The sequence below is a fragment of the Cnephaeus nilssonii genome, assembly GCF_951640355.1.
Source record: "Cnephaeus nilssonii genome assembly, chromosome: 21".
Classification (NCBI taxonomy): Eukaryota; Metazoa; Chordata; class Mammalia; order Chiroptera; family Vespertilionidae; genus Cnephaeus; species Cnephaeus nilssonii.
Window position 1 is genome coordinate 42,774,907 of NC_137092.1, and position 15,493 is coordinate 42,790,399.

Genomic DNA, 15,493 nt, shown 5'->3' on the forward strand with positions numbered 1-15,493 from the left:
AAAAGTGTGGAGACGAAGGAAATAGCCACGGTGGCTGCACATGTGCAGGGCCATGCCTGCCCCAACAGAGAGCATACACTTCACGCACACGAGGGATGTTTACCAAAAAAATAACACATTTAAAATTTCCAGACCACGTTATCTCAACTGTAATGCAATTAAACACAGGTTCACAGTGGAAAGTCTTACTTTAAAAATTATACTTCTCCAAAGAAAACTACAAAGACAAGACCCCCAATCTCTTAGTAATCCTGGGTTAGAAAGATACTCTAACGAAATAGCAAGGCAGTATCCAAGTGTTGCTCCATTAGTCTAAGTTTTTATCATTCGTCCCCGGAACCTTGGGATCTGTGTCCACGGGGCCCTTGAAGTCCTATCAGGGCGTGACCTGGACGGACCTCAGGTGCTTCCTCAGGCTTCACGCACAGCCCGCAGCTGCAGGGGCTCCAGACCCCGTGGGAACAGGGGACCCTGCTGCAGATCAGCAGCCCTGGGTCTGCAGGCCGCCCCGCCCCGCCCCGCAGCCCCGCCCCTGCGGGCTCCGGATTGGCCGCCAGCCCCAACTTCGGGCCCCTTATAGTCCAGGGGGAGCCGGCGGGCCCAGACACTTGGAGACACTTCCGAAGTTGGTTCGCAGACGCCTCTGCTAAGCTGTGCTCACAGCTGAAGCGCCAGCCGGCAACATGTGCAAAGGACTGGCCGCCCTGCCCCACTCCTGCCTGGAAAGGTGAGCCCGGCTTGGCTTAAGCGGTGGGACAGGAATCTGCCCGGGAGGCACCCAGGGGCCCTGAGGGTGGGAGCCGGTGAGGCAGGTGCGGTGGCCCAGGCAGCTGTCTGCGCTGTGAGCGGGGAGCCAGGACAGGACGCCTGGGGACCCAGTGCCCTGGAGCGTCTGCCCAGAAGCCGCGCGCCTGCCAGGCTGTGAGTTCGGGTCCAGCACAACTCCCCCCGCACTGCTGGCTCCAAGCCTGGCTCCCCCTCCCCTCCGCGTGAACCTGGCAGTTCCCTTGGTCTCTCTGCGTCTCAGCTCCCCTCCCGGTGAAATGGACCAAGCCGCCTGCCTGCATCTGGGTGTGAGGGTGGGTGACTGCGCCCCGACCATCTGCATTCGCCTGGTTAGGGGGCAGGGAGCAGGGGCTTGCGGCACCGGCCTCCTCACTGCTCCATAGCAGGAAGCAGCGGGATTGCGGACAGAAAGCGCTCGGGCCACGGCGGTCGTTTATTGGCTGCCATTCTTCTTAGGTAGACCGAGACACCTGTGAGCCCCGGTCCCCCTTAAGCTGGACAGTATTCTGGGGGATCCCACTGTCTGGGCTCAGCAGTTGGAAAACCTGTCTGACTTGTTGGAAAATTTAACCCACAATCCCGGCCATGCAGACCAGGAGGACTTTCCCCAGGAGTGGTACCAGGCGGTCCCTGTGCGTTCTGAGCCACCCTGGGCGCTGGCTAGGAAGGCCCTGCCGTCCGGGGGGCAGCGGGGACTTCTTGTCTCTCAGCTCAGGTCTTCTTTTTGATGCCTTTTATCCTAAAAATAACCTGCAAGTGCTGTGTAAAGAGAAGATTGTAGCAAAGGGACTTGGCCCCCACGACACTGGGACGGACATGAAACCTGCTCTGACTCCTGTTGTCGGAGCACAGATGGTCTTTGACAGCAGCGACCTCGTGGGAGATGGGCTGTAAGGAGGCTGGTGTTGGCCAGGTGTCAACGCTGGCTGCTGTGGTGCCCTGCCTGTCCCTCTCTCTAGAGAGGCGGGGACAGGGGAACAGGCGCAGGCGAGGGAGCCCAGAGTTCCCTGAAGATGAGATGATGCCTCGTTAGTTCCTTTTCTATCTTTGCAAATCTGAGAATCGCAACCTGCCTCTCACAGCTTTAAACAGCTGCCTACGGCCCACTTGTTTGAAATCCTGTGCCTTCCTGCCGTGGCTAGAGCAGCCCGTGTTGTTTGGGGAGCGGTTGGCTCTGGACTGGTTGGGACATTGGTGTGCCGGGCGCTGTGTGGGCCGTGGCACCCGCCTGGCGTTGGTCTGTCACCAGCAGCTGCCTGCAGACGGCTGGCCTTGGTACTACTGATGCCGCCCGATGTTCCTGTCAGCATGCACCGTGCTCCCCGAGGCGTGCGGGTGGAACACTTCCCGCCGACCCGCCCTCCTTTCCTGTCTGATTCACTCAACATCCAGTGCCGCTTCTGTACCTCTTAGTGCGCAGTCCGCTCACGCCCAGGACACGCTAACGCTCACGTAGGACCCTGTGGAGGTACTGGTCTCCGGAGCCTTCCGATTTCCTGGGGTGTGGTAGACTCTGCCATCGCTGTCCTATTCCTTGAATGTCCTTTCAGCACCTGGTACCATTGTAAACGGACTCATCGTTGTGATGGCAATGCTGCCTGAGCGGGGCTGGGGAACGTGGAGTGGTGAGCCATTAGCACACGGTCCTCCTGGGAGAACCACGACCGTGTGTCCTAACGGGAAGGCGGCATTTGAATTCATGCTTCCCAACCAAACGTGCCTCTCCTGGCTCCGCTGTCCGCCTCCCCTCCCCACAGCCCCACTGCTCCCACCTGTCATTCCTTCTCCCCAAGTACTAAGGGAACATGGTGAGGCTCCGTGCTTCAAGGTATTTAAAATCCACATGAGACGAATCAGGACAGCATACATGCATTACGAAACAGCCTGTTTCCAATGGCAAGCTCCACTGAAGCGTTCCATGGCAAGTTCTCCATTGCCTGGAAATAGAACTCGCTTACAAGTTCTAAAACCCGATGAGCTCATGGTCCCTCACCACCGTGCAAGGTGCGCTGGTGGGGAGCAGACGGGCTCGGTTTGGCTCGATTTGAACTTGACCCATGGGCCAGTTAGTTCTTTCTCCCAGGATTCCAGTTCCTGATGCAACAAGGGCAGTTCGGTTACTTGTTCACTAATGTCCTTTCCAATTCTCACTTCGCTTATTTTCTTAAATAGTTTTATTGGTTTCAGAGAGGAAGGGAGAGGGAGAGATAGAAACATCAAAGATGAGAGAGAATCACGGACTGGAGATCAAGCCCGAAACCCAGGCATGTGTCCTGACAGGGAATCGACCGTGACCTCCTGGTTCATAGGTTGACACTCAACCACTGAGCCATGCCGGTCGGGCAATTCTAACTTCATTTAAATAAAGTGAGAAACACCCAGTGACTGACTGGCAAGAGATGTGATTAAAGGGGAATTTTCCTAAATTTCTCTCTCAAAGTTTTGGAGCAGAAAAGAGTCGATAAATGAAAAATGGCCAAGAACCACCTGGTGCTGCCGTCTCGGCTGTGGCCGCAGGAAGTCCGATGCCGATGGACGGGGCGGGCTCACTGCGTGGGCAGCTGTAGCCCTGCAGGACCTTCCAGGCCCGGCGCGTGGAGAAGCGCCAACCCGCCGTCAGCCCTGACGTGTTTATGGAAATGATCCTTTCTTCAGGCGTTCAGATTTTTGAGACTGTTGCCTATTTAAAGTCAAAGTTGAACTCACGTATTTGTAAATATTTAAAGAGTCCAGGCATGTGAGCAAGCAGGGCCCGCCCAGCTGCTCCTGTGGCCATCGGGACCTGTGTGGGAAGGACAGAGCGGGGGAGCCGAAGTCTCACTCCCCAGTGACTTTCACCTTCGGGTTTAGCCTTCTTTTGAAAATTCATGTTATTTCCAGAGTCCCTTGAATTTCTCTGAATAAGTCTAATTTTTAAAGTGAACATGGCTCTTGGGGAAAAGGTGAGAGTGTTCCCCAAAACGTCCCCATAGCATGCAGCGGCCGGGTGCTTATGATTGCTTTGCCCACGCGAGTTCACAGTCTCAGCTGACAAGGTGGGGTGGTAAGCCACGCTCATACTCAAACATTAACGAAGACGCGGCTTCGGACAAAGGCTGTCCCCGGGATGCTGAGGAGGGGCCACGCCCTCCCCCTGTGCGGCGGCACCGGAGAGGCTGCCGGGGTGGGTGTGTTCGGTCCTCGTGCACTCGGCCTCCGGCTGTGCCGCGGGCGGTGACGCGGGGAGCGTCCGGAGCTGCGCACAGTAACGGGGCCGGTGGCGTTGGCTCTCGTTTCATAAACGTCCCGTCCCCCTCGCTGACGTACGTGGGTCCAGCGCGGACAGCCGGGAGCGGAGCGGAGCCTGTAAGCAGGGCCCCTCCTAAGGAATCTTCTTTTAAGGCTGTTAAGCCGTGCGGCACCACGGCTCCTGGGTCTGCGGGGTGGACACACACTGCTTTGTCTCCAGCACGCGTGCGTCCAGCAGTGAGGTGAGCTGAGTTACAGGCTGTGGCCATGAACTTGGGCTCACGGAAGCGCATGAGGACAGACCCGGGTCACCCGAAGCGCAGGCCCGGAGTGGCTGAGTCTAGCTGGGTCCGCGTCACACTTTGTGGGCTCAGCGAGTTTGAAGCGGGCAGCAGCGGGGGAGCCTTGCCGGGAGGACAGTGGCGAATATTTCAGCGACGCTTCGCCATGTGCAGACGTGATGGGCTGCTGGGTGAAATTGGGGGGGGGGGGGGGGAGTCACTGAGAAACCCTTTGTTTCGATCCTTATTGACGAAACAACGTTGATGGTTTCCTGGCTTGCCTTTCAAACCTTCATACTTGTCTTAGCCTGAGGGCAAAAGACCCTGCAAGGAAATGTCGGCCCAGTTTGGGAGAAAAAGGAGAAATTCGCCCTCTGTGTTGGGATCCCTGTGAAGGAGTAAAGGCACCCAGTGCTAAGAAAGCAGTGGGGGGGGGGGGGGTGGCTCATGGGGCTCAGGGAGCTTTCGGTTCAGGGAGAACTCTGCCCGAGTTACAGGGGGTGATGCCCACCTAAGGCTCAGGACGGCCCTGAAAAGGCCGGGCAGTCGGCCAGGTCCAGCCCGAAAGAGGGAGCGAATCGGGCAAGGCAGCCGTGTGCAGCGGGGTTGGGGGGGGGGGGGTGCCCAGCGTGGGGCGCTGCTCAGCATCTTTGCACAATCCACACTCTCTCCCCGGCAGGCCGGGGTCGCCGGCTTCCCTATCGCTGGTCCCTGCTGGGCGCCTGTCGGCCCAGACCGCAGGCACAGGCCAAGAGTCAGAGCGGTGCTCAGGGGAAAGAGTTTTATTGCCTAAAAAATGAAATTACCCAGAAGCCAGCCTGTGCCTGGCATGCAGTAGGCACTGAATAATCCAGGATGGCAGGCCTGCAGCTGTTGGCGGGCGTCAGCAAACTGAACTGCTGTTTCTCACCAGCCCCGGACACATGGCCCCTGACACGCAGCCCGGGACACACAGCCCCTGGCACGCAGCCCCTGGCACTCAGCCCTATCATGTGGCCCCTATCACGTGGCCCCTGTCATGTAGCCTCTATCACGCGGCTCCTGACACATGGCCCCGGACACGCAGCCCCTATCACGCGGCCCCTGTGTCCTCACCTTTCCTCTAGGCCTGTGTCCGGGCGGGGCCCGTGTCCGGGCGGGGCCCGTGTCCGGGCAGGGCTGAACCTTCAGACACGCACTCAGAACCCTGATCCCAGAGCCTCGTCCGGCAGGACCGGGAAGGCATCCAGTTTGCTTTCCGTTAGGGCAGCGTTAGGGATGTTGAAGAAGCCCAGAGCGAGGAGGGATGTGGGTCCAGTCCACCTGCTGCCTCAGTGCCGCCCGGGAGCAGCAGTGGGCAGAGGAGGGACACGGGGTCGGGACGCTGCCCTGCTCCTTCCTCGCGGGGAGAGCCTGAGAGGTCACCCCACCTCTCAGCTTCGTTTCCGGCTGCAAGTGAGGGGACGCGTCTTGCTGGGAGAGCTGCCGTAAGAAATACATGAAATGACGATAAGACTTTTTTTATGCTTCTTCCTCATAACCTCATTGTTTAAAGTAACAGGTGAAATTGTAAGAGGTACAGTATGTTTACCATTTCATCCATAATTCCCTTGGCAGGCATCTGTTTTTAAAAACCATACCAGCTCCTTATGAAACATGAGGAGACGTTAAGAGCCATGCTCACACTGAAACATGAACGATTCTTTAATGTCATAACATCCGTCAGCATCCTAAAGCCCTCGGTGGTCTTGGCTTTCGGAGTGTTTTGACCAGGATCCACGCGCGGTCCCCCTGCTTTTGCTGTTACGGATTTGTTATCATCAGGCGATGAACCAGCCCTGACCAGTGTTCTTCCTGCAGTTAGCTTGGCTGCAGTCACGCAAATGCAAACACGCTCAAGACCCAAGGGCCAGAGACCAGACCGCGCTTCTCTGCTCCCTTACTGACTGCACAGAGCCTCTAACCCCCCCCCCCAGTCTTCTCCATAGGAATCTGTGTACTGAACTCCTGCACCTGCCTCCCAGCAGGGAGGAGCCAGCCCTCTGCCCCGAGGGCCTGCCGAGCTGGCACCCATGCACTCACCCCCCCAAGACTGGAAGGGCGTCCCAGGTCCCTCCATCGGCTCAGACGTCGTGGCTCCTAATAGTCTGAGATTCTTATGCTTTGCTCACAGTTACTCTAGTTCCCTCTTAAGAGTGTAAGTCCCCCGTGGGCAGGAGGACAAAGGTGAGGTGAGGACACGGACACCTGACCTTGGGGGTGTGCCCCGACTGCTTTCACCCCATGAGAAGGGGGCCACTCACACCCAGGAGACCCAGTCTTTGCCTCCAGGGTGAGAGTCCCCGTCCTTGAGGCCAGAAGGAGCAGCAGCAGGTGCACAGTGAGCAGCTTCACCCAGCAGCTGGGCAGACAGACCCTGGCGTGCGTGGAGCCGGCTCTGATGGCAGGAGTCCACGCCAGGCACCGTAACCCCAGCAGCTTCCTTCTGCCTGGAGGAGGACACAGGCCTGCCTGAGACCAGGCTTGGGACGCAGGTCCTTCCAGGGTCACCCCATCGCTGGAGGCAGGTGTCCACGCAGCCGATGCTCACGCGTCTCGGCCTCACTCCCCCGACCACAGCGCTCCCGCTAAGTCCCGACAGGCGTTTCTCTGCCAGGCCTGCCAGTCGCCGCGTCCAGAAGAAATAGCTCGGCTTGAAATGGTGTCCCTTCCTAAAGGAAGCCCATCGGGTGGAAAGGACTCAGCCAAGGAGTAGGACTGATCCGACAGTAGGTTCCCGAACCCAGGCGCAGGTCCCCCCGCCTCCCACAGGGGTCCGCTCTCCTTCCCCACGGGCTCAAACAGATCAGTCCCCAGACGCCGCCCAGAGCAACACCCAGCCCCTCTGGACAGTCTCAGGTCCCACGACTCTGCATTCTAGAAAGATGCCAGATCTCGCAGCCAGAGCTGCAGCATGAGATACACACCTGCCAAAGGGCGTGCCCTGCCCCGGGCCTGCGTGTGGCCCGCGCTCCTCCTGACCTCTGCTTGTACAGAACATGTGTCTTCTGAGGAGACACGCGTCTGGGGGGACTCAGGAAGCTTGGGAAGAATCGGGATGTTCATGAATGATGTAGTTGGCTGTCTCTTGGCAACTTATTTTCATAGTGTATGAGACACACCTGAGTCAGCAGACATGGGGCCGCTGGCCCGTGTGCTCAGGGCAAGGTCACAGTGCAGGTCACTCCGAGGCCTTCCTCAGAAGAGCCGTCCCTGAGGTCTGGGCAGGTGCTTTCCAGTCTGACTGCTTCTGAATCCCTCAAGTCACAAGCACAGACGTCCTTGAACACTCACATGCATGTGCGTGCTCACACACACACGTGCTCACACACGCGTGCTCACACACGTGCACACACATGCCCCTGCTGTTTTTATGACGTGGAAAAGATGGATTAGGATCCACGCAGACAAATGGAGCACGGAAGGTGAGCTGCTCTCAGGAAGCCGTTTCCCTCCGCGGGGCGGGAGCGGGTGGCGGGATCCCTCTCCCCAGGCGAACGCGGGGCTCTCTCCCGCATCCTCGGTCGCGTTCTGCACCTTCTCTTTAGCTGCGCTTCCTGGGAAGAGCTCTTTGTAAGCGGGGATTTCTCAACGTTCTCAGCCACTCTCAGCCACGGGCTCAGAAAGGCTCCCAGAACTCCCTAATTGCCCCCTGGCTCCTGCCCTCCAGGCTCCCCGGGAGCAGCGGAGCTCGGTGTCCCTCCTGGTCCAGACGGAGGGCGTTACGACGAGGCCGAAATGGGAGGGTGGGCGGCTGGGCTGCAGCTCTGGTCAGCCACTTAGGGACACATTTTATTCAGCGGTTGCTGGCTCAAGACACTGGCTCCATTCTTCAGAGAAGACAAGAGCAGCAGAGACAATTGGCAATCGGGACCACCTACAAACGGGCATCTCGCGCCGTTGGGTCCCTGCCGCCCGGCACACAGGAGAGGTCTGACCGCGGGAAGCGGTGGCTCTGGCGGCGGGCCCGTGTCCTCCTCTCCGGCAGCGCTCCGGCCACAGACCAAGGAGCAGGTCGCCGAGCGGCTCCTTCTGCGTGCGAGGAAGAGCAGGCCCGACCCAGGGAGCGAGGAGGTAGTTCCAGTCTCCACGTGCCACCTTCCTTTTGTTTTCTCTGGTGAACTTCAATTAGTGAATTTTGTGTGTCTTTTAAAATATTTATTCTACTATCTTTCAAAAAGTTTTGTTCCTGTTTTGTTTTTATTATTTTTATTGATTTCAGAGAGGAAGGGTAAGGGAGAGAGATAGAAACATCAGTGATGAGAGAGAATCATTGTTCGGCTGCCTCCTGCACACCCCACACTGGGGATGGAGCCCCCAACCCGGGCATATGCCCTTGACCAGAATCGAACCCAGGACCCTTTAGTCTGCAGGCCAACGCTCTATCCACTGAGCCACACCAGCGAGGGCTCTTTCAAAATGTTTTGATGACCAAACTACAGTCATTAAGGAGAAAGGACTTTGCCCTTCACCAATACCGGGTGGTGCACGAGCTGCAGTTAGCATGTCCCAACGCCCGCGAGGGGATTGTGGATGGAACTGAGAGCCAGGGGCCGGGAGGGGCTGGGTGGGGCAAATCCCCTAACTCCTCTGTGACTCAGTTTTCCACATGTAAGACAGGTAACATGTGTACCCGCCTCATCGGATTGACATGAGCACATAAAGGTTTGCATCCTGCGTGCTGAGTAAGCGGTAGTGTGTGCTTTCTCTTTGCATGTGGTTTTCCTGTTACCTTCGTATTGGGAGACCCGGCAGCCGGACGGGCTCAAACAGATCAGTCCTTTGCAAGCGACATTAGAAAGTCAATGAGACACTGGGGACAAGGGCCCGAGAGAGGGGCACAGAGAGCCCACCGAGCCTGGGGACAAGACCAAAGGGCTGTGGGCAGAACCTGGTGGCCCGGAGGGCGATCCTCTCAGGAGGAGATGAGCGTCTTCCTGTGAACACTGCCTACCTTCCTTCGGGGCTTCCTCGATGCTGTCACGCTGACCCCTCCCCGGCCTCCGGGACAGTGTGTAGTCACTGAATTGATGAAAAGGCAGCAGCTATCGCTGTCATGGCATGACTCCAGGGGTAGCTCAGCCGTGCTGTGAGCTGAAGCGGTCTCCTTTCCTCCTCCTGCTCTGACACCTGGCCTCCCCCTGCCCTGCTTTTGTACAGCAGAAAGCAGGGTACACAAGGGGCCGCAGGGTACACGAGGGGCCGCAGGGTACACGAGGGGCCGCAGGGTACATGAGGGGCCGCAGGGTACACGAGGGGCCGCAGGGTACATGAGGGGCCGCAGGGTACACGAGGGGCCGCAGGGTACACGAGGGGCCGCAGGGTACATGAGGGGCCGCAGGCCCTGGCTGCGGAGCCCTCCGGGACTGAGCACATGGGCGTCCGCCAGGCTCCCGGGCTCCCGTGGGAACGCCTCCTGACCCCTCCGCCTCGGGAATTCAAAATAAACCACAAGGTTCTGTCTTCCTCAGCATGAGGACCATTTTCCCACTAGCCATTGTCCAGCTTCCAAATTGAATTACCAAAACCCAGAAACGCTGCCAATGAGGTCTGGACGAAGACAGGGCGTTGAGGTCGAAGGGCCTAAGGCCTCTGCCCCATCTGCTGCTCTCCTGGCTCTCCCTTCATCCCCATCACCCACCCGACTGACGGGGGGGAGGAGGGGACAGGCCAGAGCACCATGGGAAACAGCGAATTTCCATGGGAATCCGCGTGGGGCGTGGCCGTACTTGAGAAACAATCACCCTCATTTTGGTTCCCCTCATTTCCCTGGCAGCACAGGCGGGCTGAGGACACGGGGCTCGCTGTGCGGGCTCCTCGCTCCTGCAGGCTCTCAGCGCCGTGCGTGTCCTCCGTCACACAGATCCGTGTCCTCTTCTGTTCTATATATTGATCCATGTGTTCAACAAGCATGTATTCACCACCACCCATGCGCAAGACACTGGGGTGGGGAGAGTAGGACCAATGTACATGAGATAATGCATAGGGAACATCTATACTATGCCAAGTGTTATTCTACACTCCAGTCATGGTCTCATTTAGCCTCCTCACACACACAGACACACATATACCACACACACGCACATATACCACACACCACACATACACCACACACACACCACACATGAGGGAAAACCATATGTCACCATTTTGCATAGAAAATGGAAGCTTAGAATTAAAGTCAGTCACTGAAGTCACTCAACTGGTCAGTAAGAGCTGGGATATGAACCTGAGCGTGTGGACTCCTGTGCTCCCCTCCCTCCTCCCTCCTCCCTCCCCCTTCCCTCCTCTCTCTCCCCTCCTCCCTCCTCCCTCCTCCCTTCCTTCCTTCCTTTCTTCCCTCCTTCCTTCTTTCCTTCCTCCTTCTTTGTTTGGTGTTTGTCTTGCCCAACTAAAATATAAACCCCACCAGAGGACCCTATCTTTTTGTTTCACAGGGGATTTCAAACCTGTAACAGTGTGTGGCACTTGACAAGTATTTCATAAACATATTTTTATTTGTTGAGTAAATAAGCGAGCAAAAGGAGAAGCTACTAAGGCTGAAGGCAGAGGTTAGGCGATACCAAGAGTTGGAAGGTTATAATAGAGCAACGTGGACACATTGGCTACACCTGCCATTGCCAATGTACTTCCCCAGCCATCTTACAGCTCGACATGGCCCGTTAGGTAATTAGCCACCACTAGGAGCAAAACCTAAAACTCCACCAGGTTATGATTTAATTGTTTGGACTCACCGCTATCATTCTGAGAGTTATATCATAGTACATTAATAATAATAATACCATACACATTTTTTTGCATTTTCTTCATCTCATTTCTCTTTCCTGGGTATTTATTATGTTGTGGGAGCCTAGAATGGCCCTTGTACTCCTGTGGGAACAGCTCTGTGGGGTTTCTGCAGAGGCAGACAGCCCCGGGCAGGTCCGCTCTCCAGCTCCCTCCTCACTGATTCAATCCCTCATCCGATTCAATCCAGTCCAACCGCCCGCAGCCAGAGGGCCGGCAGCCCGGGGGCGGCTGGACTGGATTGAATCGGGTGGTCCCTGCGGGCCCTGTCGGGAACCTCCTCTGGGAATGGGTTACACGTCCTGAGCTTCCCAGCCCCCTCCTTGTCCTCCTTCCTGCCTGTCCCCTCGCGGCTGGGGTCAGGCGAGGCCTGCGCAGGTGGTTGTCGGGGGACACCTGGCGCCTCGGAGCCACTTGCTTAAGTCCTGGCGGACCTGGTCTCAGGGGCGGGGCCTGTGTTGACCTCCGGCCTCTTCCCAGCAGAGCCGTCCTGCTGGGGGAGGCACCGAGGCAGACGCCCAGTTGGAGCCCACTTGTCTGTTTGAAACTCTGCCCCAGCCTGTCCCATTAGAGACACCTCGTCCTTGACGGCACCCCCCAATGTCTCATGCCCGGCGGGAGGGCGGAGGAGGGGGGGGCTGGGACAGTGGGGGGCCGTCCTGCTGCAGGGTCATCCCAGAGTGTGTGTCCCAGCCCCTGGAGCTCCGGCCCTTGTTCGGTATCATCAGGTCTCCCGTCCGCTCGCATCAATGACAGGGAACGGCCAGCTCCCAGGCTCCAAGGCGAGGGGTGTCTTCGTCCCTGTGACACGCCGAGCACAGGCCTTTGTAAATAGTTGGGCGGTGAGCAGTGTTGCTTGACTATGACAATATTCTCAACAGTCAGCCATGTGTCTGCTTTTAGCCATCCGGACTCCTCCGCGCACTCGGTCTGCCATTAGCAGGAAGGAGTGAGGCGGCCCAGAACCTCCTGAAATTTGCTTTCCCAGCCGGGGCACGTGCAGGCGCGGGTTTAACACTGCACAGGCTGCAGTTACCCAGCCCTGTTCCGTGTGAAATCCGCCTGTGAGCCATCGGCCTCTGGCCTTCTATTAAAATCCCACCCAGGCGTTTGCAGTTGATTTTACTTCAAAACAAGCTTTCCCTTGTGAGCAGAGGGAACGGGCTGAGACGAGGGGACGGAACCGCCTGCCGCTTGCAAGCATCAATGTCCCTTGGGAAGCGCCAGGCGGTTTCCAACCTGCCGACCAGCTAACTTGCAACTCCTTGGGAGGCTCTCTGCCCGGATGGAGTTGTTTGAACGTTAACTTCTGTCAGACCCTCGCAAGTTCACGTTCAAGGGGAAACACAGTGGTCGGTGGGAGCTTCTGTTGGGCCGACCTTCCTTGGTGCTCTCCTTCCCCGCGTTGTCGGGGAGGCTGGGGGGGGTGGGGGGGGGGGGATGAAATCCATTCCAGAAGCTCTAGAGCAGCAAAGCAAAGACAGTGACACTTAATCCTCGTTTAAAAAAAAAAAAGCATAATATTTCACATGCTTCAGCGTCTGTCAGTTCCTCAGCCTTTACGTGTTCCTGTTGTGTGTGACGCAATAATAATACTCACTCTGTATTCTCGCAAACTCCTAATGAACGTCCCACCTTAACGCCTGACCTTGAACCTGGCCGGGCCTGGAGGTGACCCTGAGAGAGGTTTCCCAGGACCGCCTTCCTCAGTGCCCCACCCCGGGCAGGCCTGAGGGCAGGCCGGGGCTCTGGGGTCTGTGCTGGGGGAACTGGGCTCTGGCTTCTGTCAGTGATGCTCCAAGTACCAGTGGGGGTATGGGTCACCCCAAAACCCACTTGAGCAGTGACAGGAGAAATTGCTCTAGGCGCGGCTCATTTCCACGTGGAAAGGTTGGGGCCATCTTGTCATGTCACCACCATGCACAGACACTGTTCTGAAGGACATGGCATCCTGGAAGTGACCCCGGAAAACCTGGAGCAGGTGGAGGTGGAGCCTCTTGGTGGACGCAGACGTTGAAGGCAGCGGTCGGCAGTTTCCAACCAGCCTTCTGTAGCCTGGTACTCACGGGTCCCCGTCCCACCCCTTCGGCAGCAGAGGACAACACGGATTCACTCCTGCATCCCTCCCACCCTCAGGCATGGCCTCTCCCCTGCCCGAGGGCCCACCCCTCCTGCCCCAGCCCCCTGCTGCTCCGGCTTTGCCTCCTCTGAGAAGGCCCTGACTCCGCTGGGGATCCTGAGGCCGCCCGGTGCTCCGCTGCCTGCGGACAGGCCCCGGGGAAGCCTGAGCCGGGTGAGAGCTGCAGCCTCAGTGGACGCTGGGCTCCTGGGAGGCACGCAGCCCCGTGCCGTCCTCGTTGACTGCGCAGCGACCGAGCAAGCCCTGCTCCAGAGTCTCACCACCTTCCCTTCGCAGCAGGAGCACACATATCCCTCTGCCCCTTACAAACGCCATCGGCTCAAAGGGAGCATGAGAGAGAGAGAGAGAGAGAGAGAGAGAGAGAGAGAGAGAGAGAGAGAGAGAGAGAGGAGAAACAGAACAGAGGGGAAAAGCAAAATGAAAACCCGAAGGACCAGCCCACCGAGGCCAAGCCTACGGGACGTGTTCAGTAGTGGATCATTCTTTAAACGCTGGAGAGTGAACTCCGGTTGAGGCTGGATGTGAAAACAGGTGCACCTGTGCTGGGGCCGGGGTGGGGCCGGGGTGGGCCGGGGAGGGGCCGGGGAGGGGGCGGAGGGAGTTCTCCCAGAGGTGGGCGCCGTGGCCGGGCTGCCCTGCACGCTGGCCCGCGGCGTGGCACAAATGTTGCTTGTCTTAGATAAATGTCAAACGTGGCGACGCTCCTCTCCAGAGGTGCAACATGGGAGTGGTGGTGTCATCCTTAGTGCTGGGGCTTTTCCGGTTGCTTGAACTTGGTGTTGACGTGCGCACGTGGCTGAGTCTGGTTGGAGCCCGGCTGCAGCTGGAGCGACAGAAGCAGCTGCTGAGTGGGGTGGGCTCCGGGCTCGGGGCCTCCTGTGCGCTGGGACTTCTGTGAGGATGGGCTGGGTGTTCAGTCCCAGCTGCTGGGCAGAGAAAAATGCGGACCGGCTCGTTTAAGCCGCACACAGAGCCTGAAATCAAAGCGGCCCGGGGTCTGCCTACAGCCCTGAGGCTTGGTGGCTGCAGTGTGGGCCCCTCGGCTTCGGCCATGAGAAGGCCCCGGGGCAGCACAGAGCAGGAAGAACTGAAAGGGAAAGACGGTGTGGGGGCCACGGGTCCCGATTCAGTGTCATGGAGGTTTTGTAAATTACACTGGATTTCCTTATCTTTCTCTCCTGATCATCCGTAACCGCTGACCTTGTGCATTGTGCTCCTCACCCGGCCTCATGCCATCTCCGTGGGAACGGGTGAGGAGTGTTCACATGACTAAGCCTCTCTGGCCACAGCACAGGCCCGTCCGGCCCTTTAAGACTTTGGTTATGATGGGCCTCGACCGGGAGATAAATGCGAGTGGGTTGTGAGCAACAGAAGTGAGATATTTTTAGTTCACTTGGGCAAATATTTTTGTCTGTTGATTATGTTACCAAGCACGGCTCTACGCAGAGGAAGTAAAGGTATTTAAGACTCAGTTTCCCCGTCAGCTGGGAAAACAGACACATAAATCAGTCGCCGCCCTGCAATACTCTAACTCCACCACCGGCAGCTGAGGCCCGGCGGCGGGACAGTGCACACGCCTGTCTCGCGGGTCAATGTCCAAGATTTGCTGGGTGCCTTTTTGAGCTCAGACTCGTGATAAAACAACGGACAACTTAGCAGGTCTGTTTGGAGACTGGGCATGAACACGGTTGGAGCCGAGCCCAGACCCCGACCACAGACCCACCCCCGCGTGGGCGTGGAGGGCCGGGTGCACGGAGGGCCGCCCGTGGGCTCACTGTGCGGAGGACACTGCGACGGCCCTTGGGAGCACGGCGAGGGCTGGGAAGCCAGCCCGGTGAACGGCCCCCGTGGCAGACAGGCGCCCGGCCGGCGGGTCGTGTACGTGTCTGCAGCTGCAGTGGCTGAAGAACACGCCTGTACTGACTCATCTTACAGAGGAAGGAACTGAGCTCTGAGCGAAACGTGATTATCTTTTCAAAAGTTACGCTTCTAATTCATGGCAGGGCCGGGCGGACCCCTCAGCGCTGGGCAGACCCCTCAACACTGGGCGTCTGTGCGCCCGAGGCCGACAGCGCGCCTCCTCCATCCCTCACTGCTGGCCTCGGAGTGAGCTATTTAAAGTCCTCAGTCTCTTCACCTGTAGATGGGAATAACGCTCCAGGACCCGCCATGTGTAGCATGAAAGATACATACACAGACAAGGTCAGGGTGAGAGCGCATAAGCAGGGAGGGCAGTGTGAGCGCGAAGGTTAGC

At 57.9% G+C, this 15,493-nt stretch overlaps 1 protein-coding gene across 1 annotated transcript in view; it reads left to right on the forward strand.

Moving 5' to 3' along the window:
• Positions 1-592: 592 nt before the first annotated feature.
• Positions 593-15,493, forward strand: part of RGS5 (regulator of G protein signaling 5) — a 34,545-nt gene continuing 19,644 nt past the window's right edge. The window contains exon 1 of the mRNA XM_079762210.1: positions 593-727. Coding sequence (XP_079618336.1) covers positions 684-727 — 44 coding nt within the window. The 5' untranslated portion in view covers positions 593-683. The remainder of the gene's footprint in view (positions 728-15,493) is intronic.